Source organism: Giraffa tippelskirchi, chromosome 6 (genome assembly GCF_054371585.1).
Source record: "Giraffa tippelskirchi isolate mGirTip1 chromosome 6, T2T-mGirTip1v1.2.pri, whole genome shotgun sequence".
Lineage (NCBI taxonomy): Eukaryota > Metazoa > Chordata > Mammalia > Artiodactyla > Giraffidae > Giraffa > Giraffa tippelskirchi.
Window position 1 is genome coordinate 120,477,011 of NC_137280.1, and position 21,285 is coordinate 120,498,295.

A 21,285-nucleotide genomic window follows, 5' to 3' on the forward strand; every position below is an offset into this window, starting at 1 on the left:
GGAGTTTGGTCCTTGGCTCTCATTTTACTCTGCCTCCTCAGGGAAGATACCATCCCCTTCTGGGCTTCAGTCTCCTTATCTGTATGATGAAAGGACTGCATCTTGGTCCTTCCTATGACCTCAGATATACAACTGACAGATGTTGTGGATAAGACCCCTCTGCTTGGCCACCTTCTGAGTGGCCTCCATGTGAGCCCTCTGCCCACAGAGGCTGGGTGGGGAGTCAGCTGTGCTGACCCATGGCTGAAGCCCCAAAGTTCACTCAGGAGCATCCTGGGCCAGTGCCTCTCCTCCCCTGACTGCTACCCAGGCTCCTTGATTCACCTGCCCTCCTGGCTCAGCTGGGCAGGTGTCCAAGGCAGGTCTGCATACACTCCAAGCATGGTGCTGATGCTCCTTACAGGGGCCCCTCCTACCCCAAGAACAGGAGTCACACCTACTAAGTGCTCAGTGCCCCAGGACCCATGGTCACTGTGAGCGTGCAGGGAGATGCAGGGCAACAACAAGATGATTCACCCAGAAAGTCAGAGAGCATGCCCCTCTGGGGGCCACTGAGGAGATACAGGGCAGGGGCATCCTCACCCCCACCTACTTGACACACTGAATCATATCTTGGTACCGTTCAGTTTGACCAAAGGGTTGCACCTCTGAGAAGAGTTCGAAGCTCACTGATCTGGTCCTGTGTCAGAGGCAGAAGCAAAGATGTAGAGAAATGAAAGGGCATTGTGAACAGGCCTAGAGCGCAGGGGTCCTGGCCCCCAGGCTGGTTTTTTGTGCTCTCCTGTCTACTTTCACAAAGTTATGTTGGTCTAGGGTGCAGAGCAGGTCTCTCTCCATAAGCCTTGGAGCTCTTTGGGGTCTATATGTTGAACGAGTCTCAGTGACGGGGCTCCTCGGTTCATGGAGGCAGCCCCGCCCACTTCACAACCAAGGCGCCTCATCCTGAGAAGGGGAGGAGAGCGGGGCAGGCGTGCATGTATACCTGTGAGGGCCCCCAGCCAGCCTGGACACCCAGGGAGAGTGCTGGGACAGGGGATGCTGGGACATTTGGAGACAAATTCATTGGTGAACTTTCTTGACAGTGTTGGGTTCCATCCTTTGTTCTTCCCTCGCCCACCTACACTTTGCCTGAAGAGGGTTCTAGAATGATGGCTGACTTAGCAGGCTAAAGCCTGAGCTACAGGAGTCCTGAGGCTGGACTAGAAGCCTCTGAGACTAGAGGGAGGACGGGAGCAGCTCCAGAATAGCCAGACCCAGGAAAGGCCCCACCCCTGGGTGTGCAGGAGCCTTACTTTTAGGGAGCGGAGCAGCTTCCATTAGCAGCTGCCAAAGCTGCTAAGTGCTCATCGTGTCCTGACACTGTGGTAAGTGCTGTATATGCATGGCTCCATTTAACATCCACCTGACAGTGTGAGGTTCATTTACCCAATACACAATAGTTATGCACCTGCTGTGTGCCAAGCATATGGCTAAGTGCTGGGGCCATAGTGGTGGACAGAAGACTCTGCCCTGTTCTTCTTGCAGCTCTCCATCCAGCAAATGGGCAGACAGGCATTGGGCCACTCCAGATAGGGTCGGGGAGAGTGGGAAGGGCTCTCAGCCAGGCTGGGGGTCAGGAAGGGGTTTGGGGAAAGTGGTGGGAGGGGTCAAAAGAGGGCCTGGAGGTCAGGACTGGGCACCTGGTCAAGGCCACACTGAGAGCCACCTGTGCCTGCTTGCCTGGGCCCTGGGGGCCTGGGGCGGAACTCCCTAGAACTGCCATCTGGGATGTCAGAACTCTTGTGGAACCTTGTTACCTGGATAAGCCCTCTGAGCAGGGAGGACATAGGAACGTGCGCTCTCCTTATTCCTCCCCAGCATCTCATCCTAGTCCTGTATGGATGGAACCACGGCCCAGGTTGTAAATTTATCTGTGATACCAGAAGGAAACTGGTTCTTAAGCAAACCCCTTAAGGCAGCAACAGAAAATGAAAATGCACTTGTTCTTTCCAGGGTGCCAGGAAGCTAGCCTTTAGGGAACTCAGGGAAAGCTCTTAAAAAGAGACCAGGGGAGGCCCTGCACACAGAAAAACTTTTTTCAGCCCTTCTAAGCTCGAAGTCATCGGCATCTGGTCCCAGGGGCTTATCTGACGGTGCAAACACAAGGGAGTTAACCTCCGTGAGTGGAGGGAAGGTGGAAGCCAAGGCTGGAGGGTCCCCATCAACTGTGCCTCTAGAGCCTCCAATCTGGACTAAGCCAGAACACTCCTGGCCGTAGGGGCAAGGAGCCAGTGTTTACTCAGGCTTACCATGTGCGAAGAGCTCAGTGTGTTTAATATTCACAAAAACCCCAGTTCCTGGACATTTATAAAGGGGAAACAGAGGCACAGGGAGATTCCACTGCCTGCTCGAGGTCCCTGCCCAAGTTGAGGGTGGAGCTGGGACGAGGGCCCAGGCAGCTGACTCAGAACCATTGATGCTGTTTCTGCTTCTGCCCCCAGGGTTTTGTAGAAGCTGAGGCTGCAGCAACTTTGGTAACATCTGGGCCTTTGCACAGAATCATCATGTACAAAACCAGTTGCAAACTTTGAGGGAGGGAAGAGAAGTGGGAACTTGACTCTAAAATGACATTGTTCAAGTAGTGGGCGCAGCCCGTGGGCTCCAAGGGATGGGTCTGAATTCTGTGGCTTCAGGCAGCTCTTCTCTACATGGCCACTCTTCCTTGCCTCCCTCGTCCCCTCAGATGCTCGAGAGAGGGGGCTTTGGTAACTACGGGTGCTGGGCAGGATCAACTACTGGGGATAAAGCAGGGGAGGCAGGTGGTGGGTCACCAGGCAGTTCTTTCTGCCCGGAATCCCTCCAGAAGTAGAGGAAGGATGTGGTTTTCTTTCACTTGTTCCTCAGAAACCCTCTAGGCCAAAGGTAGAGGGGTGGACTCACTGGGCCCAGGGAGGAAGCATCAGTGAGTACTGGTACCTGGAGAATGTACCCTTTTCCATTTTTTGAACACCTACAGCCCTCCTAACCTATGCTTCATTTTTCCCCTTCTTATTGAGAAACAGAACATACTTACTTTCCATGTCACTCTGGTGTTAGAAATGCAAGCCATTCAGGCACTCATCAGCCTTGGTGCCTGGGAGGCAGTGGGGAGTGATGGGAACAGTTGCAAGTTGCCCAAATCCTCTCTAAGGGGGTGGCTTCGACTCTGCTCTTGCCGACTGTTGCCACACAGCCTGGATCTTTTGCTTTTTAAAAGAAAGCAGAGAGTTAGATTTTCCCAAGGTCTTTTAATTGGAAATTGTCAGATAGTTCAATCAAAACCAAAATCAAATGCAAACCAGCATAACACCATGCACCCCAGAGCATTGTGTGGACTGGACAGTGTGGGCTGTGGTTAGCTGCCAGCTTGTGGTCTCTGCTCTGATTCAGGCCCACTTTACCTGACACCTGTGCTGAGATGGGTAAATTTAGGCTGCCTTGTGTGGGGCTTGTGGGATTGCTGATGGGTTGTGGCTTTACCCCATAATTGCCAGTCCACTTCCTAGGTGGTGACGATGGGGGTCTGTGAGAGACCAGGCTCCATATTGAAAGCAGGAACCAGAGGCCTCTGCCTTCCCTGTTTGGGGGCAGATGTCAGGTGGAATGCAGGCCATGTTGAGGTGAGAACCCAGCTTATCTGATTGGAGACATGCAGATATAAAGCCATTGAGTTCATCCTGATTGTCTGAATGTGGAGAGAAAGAGTAGCCATCCAACCAAGTACAGTCACCATTAATACATTAGTGTATTTCTTCTTCCTTTTCAGTGTGCATAGATGAAATGTTTTAAGAGGTTTTACTCATGTTATCTAGACAGTTTCATATCCTGTTGTTAACTCAACAGTGTAACGAACATTTTCCATGTTACTAAAATAGCATTATAAAATGAAAATAGATGGATAATATTAAAACAGATGTACAGTAGTCCATAAAATACATACACACATATTTTGAGAGGGATGATATAGCATGGTAAGAATTCAGTTTCTGGGGTTAGACTACCTGCTTCTATTATCTTCACCTATCGTCAAGAAGCCTCGGTTTGTGTACTATGCTATATGCTAAGTCGCTTCAGTAGTGTCAAACTCTTTGCAACCCTATGGACTGTAGCCCGCCAGGCTCCTCTGTCCATGGGATTCTCTAGGCATGAATATTGGAGTAGGTTGCCATTTCCTACTCCAGGAGATCTTCCTGATCCAGGGATCAAACCAGCATCTTTAAGTCTCCTGCTTTGGCAGGTGGGTTTTTTGTTTGTTTGTTTTTTACTACCAGTGCCACCTGGGAAGCGCAAGCCTCAGTTTACTCATCTGCAATACAGGAATAACAAGAGTAGCTCCTTCATAACTGGGATGTGATAGAATCATGTATAACACATGAAGATCTGAGCACAATGTCTGATACATTGAAAACGTGAGATAAATGTTAGCAATACAGTTAAACTTATTATTTAGAAGTCTTCCTACTAATGTAAATTTAGGTTGTTTACAGTTTTTCCTCTTTTAAAAATAGTGATGTGATCAGCAAATTTGTCCATAAAGAGTTGCCTTCATTTACAGTCATTTCCCTAAATGTGTGGGCTCTTTGATTCATGAGTAGGTCAAAGAGTATGGTCATTTTTAGGATCCTTGGTACATGTTGTGAAATTTGTTATATAGAGGAGTTTTAACAAATGATATCAGCATTTTCTGAAATTTAAAGGGAATGTCCATTTGGCACTGCCTACCAGCACATGCTGGACAGCAGTTATCCTCATGAAAACTCCCAACTTCACGGAGGTTTTCTCCCGGGGTCTCCGTCACTTGGCCTGAATTCATTCAGATCTGGCCTTGACAGTAAGGTGCCTGTGAAGGTGCCGTTTTCAAGTTAACATTCCCATGGCATGAGCTGCACTAGGCACCCTGCTGGGCCCATTCTGGAATTCGGGGCTGAGGTCCAGGGCCAGCAGTCCTTCTGCCTGGGCCAAGTCACATCCTAAAGCCCAGTGGCCAGTGACACTCACTCCTCCCCCATCTAGGAGCTTTCAGATCTGTGTTTTCATTAAGAACCTAATTAATGTGCAGATCACAAAGCCCTTAACACCACAGGAGGCCAGGGTTTGGGGGACTGGAGGAGGACTCAGCATTAACTGTGTGCTGACCTTTGCAGTAATTCCACCAGGCCCAGCTGGAGGCAAAGGGCTGAGTGTTACACCTACTTAAACCAACTCTTCCATTCATTCATTCACTGGCATTTTCCCAGCCTCTGCAATGAGCCAAGCTGAGTGGGTACATCAGGTATCAGACACACACAGCCCCTGTGTTCGTGGAGCCCTCAGTCTGGTGGGGAATCAAATGTGCACCGGAGAGAGAAAGGCCCGTGGAAAACTCTGGAAACTCAGAATCGGGCTCTGCACACCAGGAAGGCTCCAGAGAGGAACTGGCTATCAATTGGGTACTTGAATACTGGCTAGGATTTGGAGGTGGGGACGTGGGAGAGGGAGGTGTTTCAGACTGAGGACTGATGGAGGGAAGGAGTCAGGGGCAGGAAGGACAGGTCTGTATAGGGATGAGTGGGGAGGGGTGGAAGATGCAGGGTCAGGTATGCAGAGCTTGGATTATTAGCTGAGGATGGGTTTCTGTGCTATTCTGTAGGCAGTGGGGTGTCTTGGACACCAACATGACCTGAGCAAAGCTGTGTGGCAGGAAGTGATGAACCTGACCTTAAGAGGGATGGAAGGGGTGGGAATGGTAGAGGTGAGGAGGCTGCTGCCGCAGACCAGGCGAGAGGCTGGGAACATCTGTCTCAGGCCCATGGACTTTGGGAACGGAGAGGAGTGGTAACTGAAAGAGGCATCAATGATGCAGAGCCAACAGGCCAAGGAGGAGAGAAGAAAGTGTCGAAAATGATCCAGGATTTCACAGTTGGGTAGCGATGAGGGAGGTGGTACCACCTACACAGGGAATGAAACAGCAGATGAAGCCTTCGAGACAGAGCTTGGTGGGAGTAAGTCAGCACGCATGCTCATTGTTGTGGCTGATGGTTTGGATCCCGGCTGGAGAGGCAGACTCAAGTGAGAATGTGGAGACTTGGCCTTGGTTCCTGTTGTTAGGGGGTGGTGGGTGGACTCCAGCTGAAATGTTAGGGCAGGAGGTCTAGAAAGGAATGTGACAGACATAAAAGTGACAGCTGAAGTCATGACATTAGGTGCAAATGCCAAGTTGAGCTGCAAAAACAAAGAAGGAACTGGCAATGAGAAAACACTGTAAAGAAGTTTGGGAAGGAGCTGTACTGACGCTGTAGTTAACAAGTGCCATGCCTGACCATGTGTTCTGTGCTAACACACACCCTGAGATTCAGTCACCAGAGCACCTCTATGAGATACGCACTGTCAGTCTCCATTTGACAGGTGGGGAAAAAAAACACTGGGCTTACGTGACTTATCCATGCTCTCTGGGCTATTCTGCCCCAGACTGTGCAGTTCCACACCCTGGAAACACAGTCCTGAGAGACACGCGTCGGGGAGAGCTGCTGAAGTCAGGGTGACAGTGATTGGAGATCAAAGAAAAAGACTTTCTTTTCCAAATTAGAAGAGAAGAAGGAAAGATAATTGAGAGAGAATTTTGAGGCAAGAGGAAGGAAGTTGAGGGAGCCTGACTCTACCATATTTAATATAATCTGATGGAATGAAGGGGACAGAGTGTAGCTAGGATTTGAGGAGGAGAGGGTCCTAATATCTGGATGTGCCGAGAGGGGACACGCTGACAAGGGCTGGGTTGTATGGTAACAGTGGAGAGTGCCAACCAAGGGGTGATCATCAGCCACTCACCTGAACGAACACAAAGCCCATTAGAGTTTGGAAGGCTGCCTGATGACAAAATGGGGTGAAACCATTTCTCCAGTTTCCCTGGACCTTCAGAAATGTCTGACTGGGAAGGGCAGTAACTGTGCCTCAGAGGCCCTGACTACATCAGTTTGTCTCTTTGGCAACATAGTTTTATTGCTCCCATAAAGATGTGTGGTTGCTCAGAAGCATACTTATCTCTAGGCAGGTTAGCCATCTGATACTTTCTAAGAATTTCCCAGTTCAGGACAGGAATGATTGATGCTAAGCTCTGTAGAGAGATATATGTTGCTCCATCAGTTCCTAAAGAAGGAAGCCTATGGGAAGGCAGGAACTCTTGGAGTGTGACAAGTGGCACAGAAACCACAGTTGGGGCTTTCTTCTCAAGTAGGCTGTATGCCAGTAGGAGGTGAGGGCTGGAGCAATGGCAGCACAAAAGTGAAGGGAGGAGGTTTGTAAAGAGGCCAGGCATATAGCTATGCAGTTCAAGAGGCACCCTTGAGTTCCGGACAGTTTGAATCTTTTTCAAACTGTGGTTTCACATAGCTTGCCAAAATTAACAAAGATGTACACAACATAACACACCATTGTACAAGTTACATACAGTAAAGAGGGACACATCCATTTGTTCTTTCAGTCAATTGACAAGGGCAAATATTGTCTTGATTTCTAGACTTGACACTAGTGTTGGTAGCTCTCAGTGCTGTGTGGGTATCCACAGTCTTCCACAGGAGGCTTGGCCACAGGAGGCTTGGCAGGTCATGGCAGGTCACAGCAGGGCACAGCTGCCTGAGATTGGCAGGTCTGGCCCTTCTGGAATCTAAAGTTACATCATAACAGGTGATAAAGACAGGAATGATGACTATTTGCCTCAAGTAAAATACACTTGTACAGCACACATTTTGGTAAACTGCACTTGCCAAAGTGCATTCTCAGTTAATTTTCACAAAAGCCCAATGAGGATACGGAGAGGCCTCTTATTCTTCCCCTTTTGTATATGGTGAGGAGACTGAAGCCCAGTGTGGTGGAGTCCTTTGTACCAGGTTGTACAGAAAATAGCAACTGAGCAGCAGAGCAAACCCCAGCTACTCCTAACACAGAACTCTTTCTACTAAACCATCTGCCTATCATGGACTCTTTAGATCTCGAGAAAACTGCCATATCCTCCACAAACAGGAACCAGGCCAGAGCTTCCCATTGGTAATATCCTGGGGAGGTGAACCCCACAGAAGTTATACCCAGCCTGTCTGTTGCAGGATGTCCATCCACAGTACTGGATCTTAGACCAGTGTGGAAACTTATACCATGATTTGGAAGTGTCTTTTGGTCTCTGGCACAAGGACCAGACAGGGCTGGGCTTGGAGGAAGGCCCAACATAGGAGGTGAGGCTTTGGGAGGCCCCGCTGCTAGAGCTGCCAATCAGATGCTCAGGTGTTCTCTGAATGGGTGTTGAGGCACATAAAGCCCACAGTGTCAGGCACAGGGTCACAGGGCCTGGGACACATCACAGTGTGTGGTTCCTACTACCAGAAAACTCACTGAGCCAGTTAGGGGAAAACCACGTGCTCCAAAACCAGAAGCAACCAAAACAGACCATGACAGGGGTACAGCCTTGGCAAGGACTAGGGGTCTTGGTTTTTCCTATGAGTACCTTTTAAAAAAAAATGATTTATTTTATTTGGCCATGTTGGATCTGAGTGTCAGCCCTCTGGCTCGTTAGTTGCGGAACTCAGGCTTAGCTGCCCGTAGGCATGTTGTATCTTAGTTTCCCGACCAGGGATCGAACTGAGTCCTGTAGGGTGGATTCTTAACCTCTGGACCACCAGGAAAGTCCCTATGAGTATATCTAAAGTCCCTGAGTATATTTTAAAATTATACGAAATGGAGTCCAACCCATAGAACAGTGGCTTTACTTTGTGTCCATGATTAAGAAAACACATATGATAAGAAACTACTGTGGATTATCAGTGTATTTAAGTAATTTTTATTGAGTTTCCATGATAGCACCTACACATATGAGAAAAATGATCAGACATGTATATGAGATATTTGAGGAATTCTATCAGTCTTCAAGGCTTGTGGATTGGTGGGTCCCTTGAACTAACCCCGTGCTCCCCCTTGCACTTGAGAGCCTGTTGGCCCAGGGGTATTTGGGCACAGAACACTTGGTGAGCCTGCACACTGTTGACTGACTGGGGACCAGCAGGGCCTCATCTGTGGGTGGCTGACTTGCTAAGGATTTTCTGGAGAAAGTGACGTGTTAAGAAACGATATTGTGTCCACCTCCAACCCCCACCGACAAACAGAGGAGGTCTGGTGGTGCTCTCCCTTCCAGGGAGTGTTCAGTCCTTTGTGTCCCCGAGGCCTGGCCTTTCCTTACTTCAAGTGAATTCGTGACTAGTCACTGTGCTTCACCTGACTTTCCTGTCTCCAAGGCCATGACCCAACTGAAGATACTGAACAGCGTTGCCTGAGGAAGGAAAGAGTTAAAACATGTTTGTGTTTGTGTCTGGGAAGGGTACCATGGGATGCTGCAGCAGGTCCCTGGGTTCTCAGAAGAGGGGCGCCAGAGGCAGATCTACAGGGACGTCAGCCTGTGTCTGGGCCAGTGCAGCCTCTCTGAGGTAGGAGGATCCCCCAAGGAGTGACTATATGGGTACCTGTGAGGACTGGCTAAACCTGGACGCCCCCATCCCCTGCAGAGCTCTCTGAAGAGGCACCTGCCATCAGAGGGGCCTCCTGGCCCAGGCAGGAGCCAGCAAGCCAGGTGCCAGATGATGCTGCTGAGCAGTGGGGCCAGATGGCCACAGCGTGTGGTCCAAGGAGCGAGGAGGGGACTGGGCCAACAACACAGGGAATCCCGGAGGAGGGGTCTTTTTAGAACTGTGGAGGCTTCCTGTGCTCTTAGGTGAGGGTGAGGAGCAGAGTGGGGGCTGATATTACTAACTGTGAACATCCTGCCTGTCTTGCGAGCTTGAGTTAATTCTAAATGAATTTAGGAAAACAAAGAAAACCACAGACATCTTGTGTGTTACTGTACCTATTATAGTAAAAGGCTCTTAGTTTAGAGAGGACAGTAAAAAATGCCCTTAATAGCAAAGCAAATAGCAAAGCATTCAGGATAAGAAATAATCAAAATTTGATTCATCGTCTTATCCTTACTTCTGGACATAAAGTTCTCATGAGGGAAACTAAATACATTCCACCCTAGAAGGAAATATACCTAATGTGAATCTCTTCACAGGTAGTGTACACCCCCAAGCCCAAGCCCTGGAGGTTCCTGAACAATAGGCTGAGGGGAGGTTCAGTGTGAGCAGAATACCCATCTCCTTTCTTGGGTTCCTTGCACAAAGACATACAAATTCACGTATATCGGTTGTGCATATTTCTAAGAGCTACTTGCCAGCAACCTCCCAAGTCAGTTTTTAAGGGTCACCAAAATTTGTTTTACACAAACTAAAATTGGTCCAGAGTTAGAGTTACCAGAGGCTCCGATCCAGCGCTTTTCCAAGTCTGGCTGCCAAGTCTCCCTGGCAGCACCTTCCTCAGCTGAGCCACAGAGCATCTTGTGGTTTGAGCAACTTATCGGAATGCCTGCTGTCTTCTGCCTCGTGGTCCTGTATGAATTGTCCATACCACTACCACTAAAGTAGGTGGGCCCGTAACAACTGTCACCCGAAAGAGATTTGCTTTTCATTGGGTGACACGTCATTGACATCACAGACTCATTTTACCTTGAAAAGCAGGAGAAGCTAGGTAGGCTTCAGACTTTTGCTCTGCCTGAGTGACCAAAATGGCTTATTTCAAGCGTAAGACATCATTTTCTCAGTAGGATATGGTATCTGGTGCATGTCATGGTCAAAACTCACCAACTGTGCGCTTACAAGCTACACCTTTTATGGGATGTAAATTACACCTCAGTTGAAAAAAACAAACTAATGAAAACAAGTAGAGGAGGCCAGAGAAGACAAGGGGATCTTGAGGTTGATTGGTCTTCATGGGAAAAGAGGTGAGACTGGAGAATGGGGGAGAAGTCCAGCCAAGGATGCATCATCTCAATATAATAACAATGACACATCAGACAGACCTCAGATAAGGAACGTTCTGTTAACAAGAAGGGGGGTGGTGTACTCTTAAAAAATGTCATTGTCATCATAAAAAAAAAATAACAAAGCAAGGCTGTGGAAACGCTCCAGATGAAAGGAAGCTACAGAGACATGACAATGAAATATAATACCTGATGGACTGGATTTTGTCATGGGGGTGGGGAGAAGCACTCTAAAGGTCGACGTGAGATCACCGAGAGTGTGAGCACAGGCAGTACACGAGATACAAGGATTGTCTGTGTGGCTTATGAACTGGCTCCTTTCCCACAGCGTGTAGGGTGGCATCCTGACTCTTAGGAAACACAGACTGAAGTATTTAAGGGTAAAGGGCTATTTTGTATGTAACTCACCCTGAAATGGCTCAGAGAATAAAATTATATATTGTATGTATGGGCCAAAGAATTTCCTTATTTTGGGAGAAAAAGAATGAAAGTACAGATTTGGTGCTGGGTTGGGTCTTGATGACAAGGTTGGCTCTCAGTTTGGCCAAATGTTTTTCCTGTTTTATCAGACTCTCTCGTTCTATCAGTAAATCCTGAAAGTCACATCGTACCTACAACTGATTGATGAAAACCTTGACTCCAGGTCACCTGGAGCTGAACCAGGCAAAGTTTAGGAATTGGGACAAAGGCATCTGTTCAGTTTAATTGCAGACACATGTTTGAGTGAGAAGTGGAGGAGGGATATGGGCAGGGAGGGAAGGAGAGGGCACACAAACCATAAAAGAAATAAGGTAAAATGTTAAAAATAGGTGCGGGGGTAAACGTGTTCTGTGTAAAATTTTCTCTTTTTTTTTTGTACTTTTTCTTTGCAAATTTGAAGTTATTTCCAAATAAAAAAACTATTTACTAATGTCAGGGATGAGCTGCAAGGAGTGCTGAGGGCTTCACAGTATCACCTTGTGTCCAGAAGGCCATGACAACGAGCTCAGACTCGTGTCAGTGTTCCAGGCCAGCATTATAATTATATTGATCTAATAGTTGTAAATGGATCATTTTCAAGCAATTAAAGCTAGATTGCTTATGTTTTAACCTAGGAGAATATGAGAGAATTTCCTTATTGCTTATCCTGAAAAGAAAAGGAAAAAAGGGCAGGTTTTTTGTTGACAAAGCCAGTGGAGGTTGGACAGGTGTTTCATTTTGTTTTTTTTTTCCAACATCTATACCTCCAAACAAGCAGAATGTTAACAGGAGCTCTCCTTCAATAAGTAACTTTTGAAGTCTACGTCATACTTATAGTTGATTCATGAAAACTTTGACTCTTGGGACAAATCGCTGGTACTTCCATGTGAGCACGGCCCAGGCAAAGTTTTTATGTCGGGACAATTGTATCTATTTGGTTTAATGCCAAATTTTCCCAGGATGACCCTGATGGTATCCTAGTGGCTTTGGGAGAGAAAGGAGTATTCAGTGATCTCTCAGAGGGCTCTTAAAGACTGCAGTGTCTGACCTTGCCCTGAACTCAGAGCGCCCTGTGCCCCTAAACATGACTACCACACCTGCTCACTCCCCGCAAGATCCATTTGTAAAAGAGAATGGGACTCGGCCTCCTGCAGTTGGCCCAACACACATGGCCATTACCCCTCTCTTCCCCCAATATGGAAAGAAAATACAGGACTAGTTTGTTAAAGCAAACTTTCCAGGCAAATAGAAACCTCCCCCTTGACCTTGTCTACATCCAGGATGGGTGAAAAGGACAAGTTGTACTTAACTCCTAAATCTCCCGTTTGGACTGTGGCATCATGAAGTTGAGTATTCTTTCCTGACCTTCATCTGATAAAGATAGGGTTATTTAGGGGGCTTGGAAGTTCACCTGTGTAACGAAAGTACTCTGTCTCTTAGCCAGCATGCTGCTGCTGCTGCTGCTAAGTTGCTTCAGTCGTGTCCGACTCTGTGCGACCCCATAGACGGCAGCCCACCAGGCTCCCCCATCCCTGGGATTCTCCAGGCAAGAACACTGGAGTGGGTTGCCATTTCCTTCTCCAATGCATGAAAGTGAGAAGTGAAAGTGAAGTTGTTCAGTTGTGTCTGACCCTTAGCGACCCCATGGACTGCAGCCCACCAGGCTCCTCCGTCCATGTGATTTTCTGGGCAAGAGTAATGGAGTGAGCCAGCATGCTATAAAACCCAAATGAGCTGGTGCTTCCAGAGAATTGAACCCAGGTGACAAAACGGGCATGTGGTCAGAAGCAAGCTTCATTCTGTTTCTGTCCTGGTCATGTCACCTTAGTTCTCCAAGAAGGGAAAGTTGAGAATATGATCTGCTTTATCTGCACTGGAACTGGGAGGTCTCTCTGGCCATGAGTCAAAGCTATGCCAGAGGGTCTGTAGCAGAGTAGATGAGCCTCAGACAGGGAGATGGAAGGAGCCAGGTGGAAGGATTAGAGTCACTACTTGCTGTCTACATACATCCTGAGAAGACGCTACTGACATAACAACCAGACCAAGACCAATGATCTGCCAGCAGAGACCCCAGGGGTCAGAGAAGGAGACAGCACTCTGTGCCCTGGACTCTGAGGGGCCAATGGCACAGTTCTGCCCGACAGTTGTTTCAGGGCACTGCCTAGCCAGGGTTGGAGTGAGTCAGTGAGACCATGTCCAGCCTTCCAGCCCATCATCTGGTCTCAGTAATACTCTGGTGAGACCACTGCACCCCTACAATGTTCCTAGCACCATGCTGAGCTCTTTATAGGTATTACCTTGTTTATACTCACAACAGCCTATTCTCATTTTTATTTAAAAAAATACAATTACCCAAATTTATTGAGATATGGTTGACATATAGCCTTGTATAAGTTTAGGGTTCACAGTGTGATGATTTGGTGCACATATGTATAGTGAAATGATATCAAGATAAGGTCAGTTTGCACATCCACCACCTCACATAGTTAGCATTTTGTGTGGGTATGTGGTGAGAATGTTTAAGATCTACTGTCTTAGCAATTTTCAGTATGGGCTTGTCCTCTTTTCAAAGGTAAAGAAACAAAGACTTAAAAGGTGCCTACCAAGGTCAGAAAGTTGGTAAGCAGGGCCAGGATTTGGAGCTGGGACAGTTTAGTTTTAAATCTCATATGATTTTTAGCATGCTATGCACAAGTAGACACACACACACACATTCCCACACAGTGTGTTGGATTTTCCAGCCTCTGCTTCAAGATAGAGCTTGGTCTGGCTCAGCATATTTGTTCTGAGACATCGTGCATTCACATCTGCTCAGAATGTCATAGTGATGGTTGACGGAGAACCCTCGGGCATTCTAAGGCAACAGGTGTTTTATCACCTGGTGGGACTGCTTCCAATCTGGCTGCACATGCTGGCAGGGGACTGGGACTTCAGAATCCCCATTTGAGCTGCCAAGACAGTCAGAAGGTTTGGTAAAAATCAATTGGTGATGTGAGTGGGAACTCTCAATGGGCTGGGCCGGGCTGCCTCTGTGTCAGAGAATGGCCAGTCTCCTGCCTTGGGCCACTTGCCACCTTTTTGCCCTGTCTTTGCAGCCAGCCTCGGTTTGAAGCCCAGAGTGGCAGCTCTTGGGAAACAGCCAGCCTACCAGGGGCCTGTGCACTGCTTTGCAACCATCGTACGGACGGAAGGCCTGGCGGGGCTGTACCGGGGAGCCAGCGCCATGCTGCTGAGGGACGTCCCAGGCTACTGCCTCTACTTCATCCCCTACGTGTTCCTGAGTGACTGGATCACGCCTGAGGCCTACGCAGGCCCCAGCCCCTGTGCTGTGTGGCTGGCGGGTGGAATGGCGGGTAAGGGCAGCATGGTTGATCCCTGACCCTGTGCTGACCACCGCAGCGGGACAGTGGGGCAAGGGCAGGGTTCATCCAGCCACTCTTCCAACAGTTCTTTGTTGAGTACCTGCTGTGGTCAGACCTGGGGCTTCCTTGGTAACTCAACAGTAAAGAATCCACCTGCAGTGTAGGAGATGCAGAGGACTTGGGTTCAATCCCTGAGTTGGGAAGATCCCCTTGGAGCAGGGCATGGCAACCCACTCCAATATTCTTGCCTGGAGAATCCCCATGGACAGAGGAGCCTGGCAGGCTACAGTCATGGGGTTGCAAAGAGTCGGACATGACCACAGCTGCTTAGCACACACATGCATGCACACCCACACACACATACAGACACACACACACACATGCATATGCACACGGTCAGACCTAGACAGGTGGAGGAAGGGCTAGGAATGGGGAATGGCCTCCCTCTTTCTCCCCGCACCTTCTCTCTGAGTCCCTATTCGGGCTCTTTCTGGTTTCAGTTGGAAGGTATATTTTGAGCACTCACTCTGTGTCAGGTACCGCTGAGCTTTGAAAAGAAAATCTGTTATGGTCCACCTTTTTAAAATATTGGCACCCTGCAAGTCTTTCTAACGTGAGGATTTCATTCTCCCCAGAAAGTAGGAATCACTCTCCCCATTTTTCATATGAGAAAACTCAGGTTCAGAGTGACCATCCCAAAGTCACAAGGCTAATGCAGACAGAATAGCAGGGACACTGCCGTCAGAAAGAGCCAAGTTCGAATCCACACTTAGTCACTTTGTGACCATGGACCGGTTACTTAACCTCCCTCAGAACCCACACTGCATCCCCATGTCACTTCAGCTAGAAGTCAGTGACCTTGCAGTGGTTTCAAGGCCATCAGCAATCTGCTTGTTACCCTTCTGCACTCCTTTTCTGCTCACGTCCCCTTACTTGGCTCAGTGTCAGCCACACTTGTCCATTTCCTGCAACTTGACCATGCCTGGCTCCCTCCCCGCCACAGTCTTTGCACTTGCTATTCCCAGGCTTGGATTTAGCATAGGTCACCAGTGACTTTGACAAGATTTGGATGAAGAGAAGGGTGTGAGAACCTTATTGAAGTGGGATCAAGAGAGAATGGGATGAAAGAAATTGGAGGACCCAAGTACGCACAACACATCTGAGGGATTTGACTGTGCTGTATTGGGGAAGAGAGAAACACAGCTAGTCAGAGACGGGGTTGGAAGTCAAGAGAGGATTACTTTTTAAGAAGGCTGATAGCCTGGTATGTTTGATGCTGACAGGAAAGATCCACTGGAGAGAAGAAAATTGTCGTGACCTCCCTGGTGGTCCAGTGGCTAAGACTCTGAACTCCCGGTACAGGGGACCCAGGGTTCAATCCCTGGTCAGGGAACCAGATGCTGCAACTAAAGATTCCGTGTGCTGCAACTAAGACCCAGTGCAGCCAAATAAATATTAAAAAAAAAGAAAATTGTCATTCTTTCTCCTCCTCATCTTAACCAGCTGTGCTTGAAACAGGACACACGTAACAGAGCCCACGTCTTAGCCACCAGACCCCAGTGTTCCCCATCCCCCTGCATGTCTGAGGCCTGGCCTGTGCCACTCCCAGTAAGTGCTCAGTAAGTACCTGTTGGCTGAGAGGACAGACAGGCCCCTGCTACTCTCATTTCTGGTGAGAACAGATGCATGTGACCTGGCAGGCAAACCTGTTTTTGTAATACCCAAGCCCATGGGCTGAGAACAGGGGGGTATGCCAGGGCAGCACCTAGACTGACTCCAGGGAAAGCGGCTCTATTTATCCTGGCAGGAGACAGGAGACGCCCAGAGGGTTCCCAGAGGACCAAGGCTAGGAGGCCAGGATGGGCAGGGGGCTGGGGACAGGCTAAGGCCTCATTTGGGAGCTGCTGGGCATCAGTTACAAAACCTTGCAAACCAGCTGCCTTGGACTTTGGCATCAGTTTGTTTTTGTATCCCCATCAAAGAATGTGCCAATTTTTGTGTTTACACAATAACCTGGTGTTGTTTTCTTGGAGTCCTTTAAAGTCACAAAAGTGCTCAAACCAGGACACCTGAGCTTTATCCAATGAAGAAGACTCAGTGGCACATGGTCCCAAGGCTTTTTCTATTCCACATCACTGCAAAAGATAAGAGCTCTTTAAAGAGCTGCCCCTCCCCTCTTCTCTACAATCCCTCAGCTGGCCAGCAGCCTATCTGCAAGTGTTTGTTTAGTGTCTCTGTGTTCAGAATAAATTGTGCATCTGGGGAGCTACCAGCCTTCAGCCTCAGGCCTCACCCTGAACTCCCTCCCCTGTGCATGCTCGGAAAGTACTGGGCCTTTTCCTCCAATAAAAGCTGTCAATACAGGCTGCTGCTTACGAAGCACTAGCTACGCACTTGGCTCTGTGCTAAATGCTTCATATGCGTCAGTTCATTTGTCCTCACAGCAATCCTACAAAGAGAGGTGCTGCTGGCACCTTTTACAAAAGACAAACCCAAGTCCTAGAGGAGGCGGAAAATTTATGCAGAGTCCCACAGCATGTAATGAGGGAGGATCAGGGACCCCTTTCCTAGGTCCTGACCCTGAGCTCTTTCCAGAAATCTACAGGGAGCCAGGGCCCCTCCAGACCCTGACCAGCTAGCCCCTCATAGCTATTTGTCTCTCTCTTTACAGGAGCAATTTCTTGGGGAACAGCAACCCCTATGGACGTCGTGAAGAGCCGACTGCAAGCTGACGGGGTTTATGTAAACAAATACAGAGGTGTCCTGGACTGTATCTCCCAGAGTTATCAGAAAGAAGGTCTTAAAGTAAGCCCTGCAGCAGTCTCATGTCAGTGACTTCTGGGGTCATTGTCACTCCCCAGAGGGCAGGGTGAGACAAATGCGGGTATGTCAGACTTTAATAGAGAAACCAAGATGCTGGCGGTTACCGTTTATCCAGCCCTATGAGCACTGCCTCTGGGGAGCTGCCAGCCTTCAGCGATGGCCTCACCCCGGACTCCCTCCCCTGTGCGTGCTCAGAAAGTACTGGGCTGAGAGGGTCAGAGAGGACTGGTAACCAACCTGAGGTCACACAGCTGACACGTGATAGAGCCGGGGCCTGGGCCCACCTCCAAGTCGCCAAGCTTGCCTCCTTATCGAGTCCTGTGGAAGTTCTATAGGCAAATTCCACTGGCCTTCAAAGTCAGATTCCCTGGGGACTCCCAGTTCTTTTGCCAGATCCCCAGGCTGGGAAGCCTGATGGGGGGCCTAGAGCCTTCACAACAGTGGGAGAAAATCTTTGGTATTATTGTTCTCCGGTTTGTGGGTCACCCACCCAGTGGGTATAGGATTTGGTTTTATTGTGATTGCACCCCTCCTGCTGTCTGGTTGCGGCTTCTCCTTTGTCCTTAGATGTGGGGTATCTTTTTTGGTGGGTTCCAGAGTCCTCCTGTTGATAGTTGTTCAACAACTAGCTGCGATTTTGGTGTTCTCACAGGAGAAGATAAGCACACATCCTTCTACTCCACCAACTTGAGCCAGTTCCCTGCCTCCTCAGCCACATAGGCTGGGAACTCCATCCTCACTCCCTGCTCAGCACCTCACCCTCACCCCTTCGCCAAGTGAGGACTCCCAGACCCACCGCAGTCATCACATCTCACAAGTTCCAGTTCCCCGATCTGTCTGCTGCTTTCCACCCAACACCAGCCAGACTCCATCACCTCTGGTCTCGGCTATTGAAGTAGCCTCCAGCCTGGCCTTGTCTCCCTTCTCCTGAACCCAAAGGGCTTATCCTAAACCCTAGCCTCTTCTTGCCTCTAAACTGTCTCAGAATGAAGATCAAGTTTCCACATCTAGTGTCTAAGGTTATAAACTAATTCATCCCGATCTATCTTGCCTCCCGTGATACCTCCTAGCCCCCTCATACTTGTTCTTCCTCGAATGGGCCCCTGGCTTTCTTGTAACGCTTCTTAGAGGCTTCCCTGGTGGCTCGGTGGTAAAAAAAAAAAAAAAAAAAAAAAAAAAATCTGCCTGCCAATGCAGGAGACATGGATTCGATCCTTGGGTCAGAAAGATCCCCTGGAGGAGGAAATGGCAACCCACTCCAGTTTTCTTGCCTGGGAAATCCCACGGACGGAGAAGCCTGGCAGGCTACAGTCCATGGAGTTGCGAAGAGTTAGACATGACTTAGTGACTAAACAACAACTTGACTAAATAGCACAACTCGAGTCAGCTGACTTGAGTTCCAAACCAGGTCTGGCTACTTGTAAGCTAGGGGAATCCAGGCAAGCTTTATCTCTCTAGTCCTCAGTTTCTCCTATGATAACCATCCCTACCATAAACAGAAGAGACATTTGAAGGTTACATTAAATGAGGCATATAAAAAGTTCTCAGTTTAATGCATAATACATAAAGAACATTTAGAAAGAGTTAACTCTTTAGTATTAGCATTGGTGTTTGTATTTATTAGTACTAATTTACTACTGACCTCTAGGCCTTATCTCATATGGCTGCCTCATCCCAAACCCTCCATTTTTTACTAACTGCCATCCAAGTGTGTTCAAACTTTTATTTTTTTTGCTCTAGTGGAGGGCCAGAACTTCTCCTCCAGAAACCTGGACTTCCACAAAGGCTCTGTGTGAGACTGCCCAAGTCAGTGTTCTCCAGGTCCTATAGCCAAGAGTGGCTGGAACCTTTTCACAGGCCACTGCAGATTTCACTGCCAGGACTGAGGTCTGTCTGCCTATTAGCTGATGCACAGGTGGGCAGGACTCCTGCTGGGTCCCTTGGTGTAAGGTGCTGGATCCCCCAACTCCCACAGAGGCACCTTTGTTCATGGATGGTTGTTTAATTTTTGTTGTTGAAGTAAGGGCAAAAGGAAGGATGTCTTGTGCTGCCACGATGCTGGTGTTACTCTCCCTGTGTGTCTCCCTATTGTGAGATTTTTATTTCTTCATACACCTTCAAATCACTGTCTAGTGATATTTTATTTCAGCCTGCAGGACTATCTTGAGCTTTACTTACAGGGTAGTGTTAGTCACTCAGTCGTGTCTGACTCTTTGTGATCCCATGGACTGTAGCCTGCCAGACTCCTCCATCCATGGGATTCTCCAGGCAAGAACACTGGAGTGGGTTGCCATTCCCTTCTCCAGGGGATCTTCCCGACCCAGGGATTGAACCCAGGTCTCTCGCATTGCAGGCAGATTCTTTACCGTATGAGCCACAGGAAAGCTCTTACAGGGTAGGTCTGGTGGTAACGTACTCCTTCAGCTTTTATTTATCTCTCACTCTTGAAGGATAGTTTTTCTGGATATAGAATCCTTTTTCAACAGTTTTTATTTTCTTTTAGATCTTGGGGTATATTGGCCCATTGCTTTCTGATTATCGAAGTCTCTGATGAGTAATCTGCTGAAAGTCTTATAGAGGATCCTTTGTATATAATGAGTCACTTCTCTCTTGCTGCTTTCAAGATTCTCTCTTTGTCTTTCAAAAATTTATTATAATGGGTCTTGGTGTAGACCTCTTGGAGTCCATATTACTTGAAGTTCATTGAGCTTCCTTGATATTGAAATTCATGTTTTTCATCAAGTTTGGGAAGTTTTTGGCCATATTGCTTCAAATACTCTCTGCCTGCCCCCCTTCTTCTTGGACTCCCACAATATACTGCTCTGCTTGAGAGTTTCCCACAAGTCCCTTAGGCGCTGTTCACTTTTCTTCAATGTTTTTTCTTTCTGCATCTAAGACGCAATGATTTCTCTTGCCCTGTCTTTAAGTTTGCTCATTCTTTCCTCTATCTGCTCAAATAAACCTTTGAATCCTTCTGGTAAATTTTTTTCATTTCAGTTATTCATTCAGTACATTTCAGCTCCAGAATTTCTCTGGTTTCTTTCTGGGTTTTCTGTTTTTTTTAATTGATATTTCTGTTTTGTTCACATATCATTTTCTTGACGCTCTCCACATCTTTAGTTCTTCAAGCATCTTTAAGAGGGATGTTTTAAAGTCCTTGTCAAGCAGATATGCTATTAGGTCTCTTTGGAGGACATTTTCTGTTGATTTTTTTTTCTTTGAGTGGACCACACTTTCCTATTTCTTATATGCCTTGTAATTTTTTAAACTGAAAACTAGACATTTGAGTCTAATAAAGTAGTAACTCTAGAAATCAGATCTGTCTCTTCCCCAGGGTGTGGTAGGTTTCGTTTTTGATTGTTGTAGGCCATCTCTGTGCCAAAGATCAACCTGAGGTGTAAACTTAAGGTTTTCTCAGGTTTTTTCTGAGCCTGTGCCTTTCCCTGGGCATGCATGGTCACTTTTAATTTTCCCCATACATGCAGTTGCTTTTGAATTTCCTAGCCTTTAATGTCTGGCTCTCAAAAGAGGAAAAAGAGAAAAATGAAGGGAAAGAGGTCACCATTCCTTTAAATTCCCCGGAAACCACTTCAGCCAGAGGAGGAGGGGCTTGCAAAATGGAGGATAACTGTTCCTCTTTGCACCTCGTGATCAGAAACAGCAATCAGTGGCCAGACACAGATGTCCAGTATATTCAGAGGACAAGGTCTTCATTGCCCACCGTGGTTCCTGCAAGCTGTGTGCAGGTTGCTCCAG

General features: G+C 47.9%; 1 protein-coding gene across 3 annotated transcripts in view; it reads left to right on the top strand.

Annotated features, from left to right (window-relative positions):
* Positions 1-21,285, top strand: part of SLC25A48 (solute carrier family 25 member 48) — a 170,537-nt gene that overhangs the window by 138,529 nt on the left and 10,723 nt on the right. For all 3 annotated transcript variants that reach the window (XR_014055587.1, XM_081496030.1, XM_081496029.1), the window contains 2 exons: positions 14,440-14,697; positions 17,378-17,511. Coding sequence is in view for 2 of the 3 variants with exons in the window: in XM_081496030.1 (XP_081352156.1) it covers positions 14,440-14,697; positions 17,378-17,511 (392 nt within the window). In the remaining variant the exon portion in view is untranslated. The remainder of the gene's footprint in view (positions 1-14,439; positions 14,698-17,377; positions 17,512-21,285) is intronic.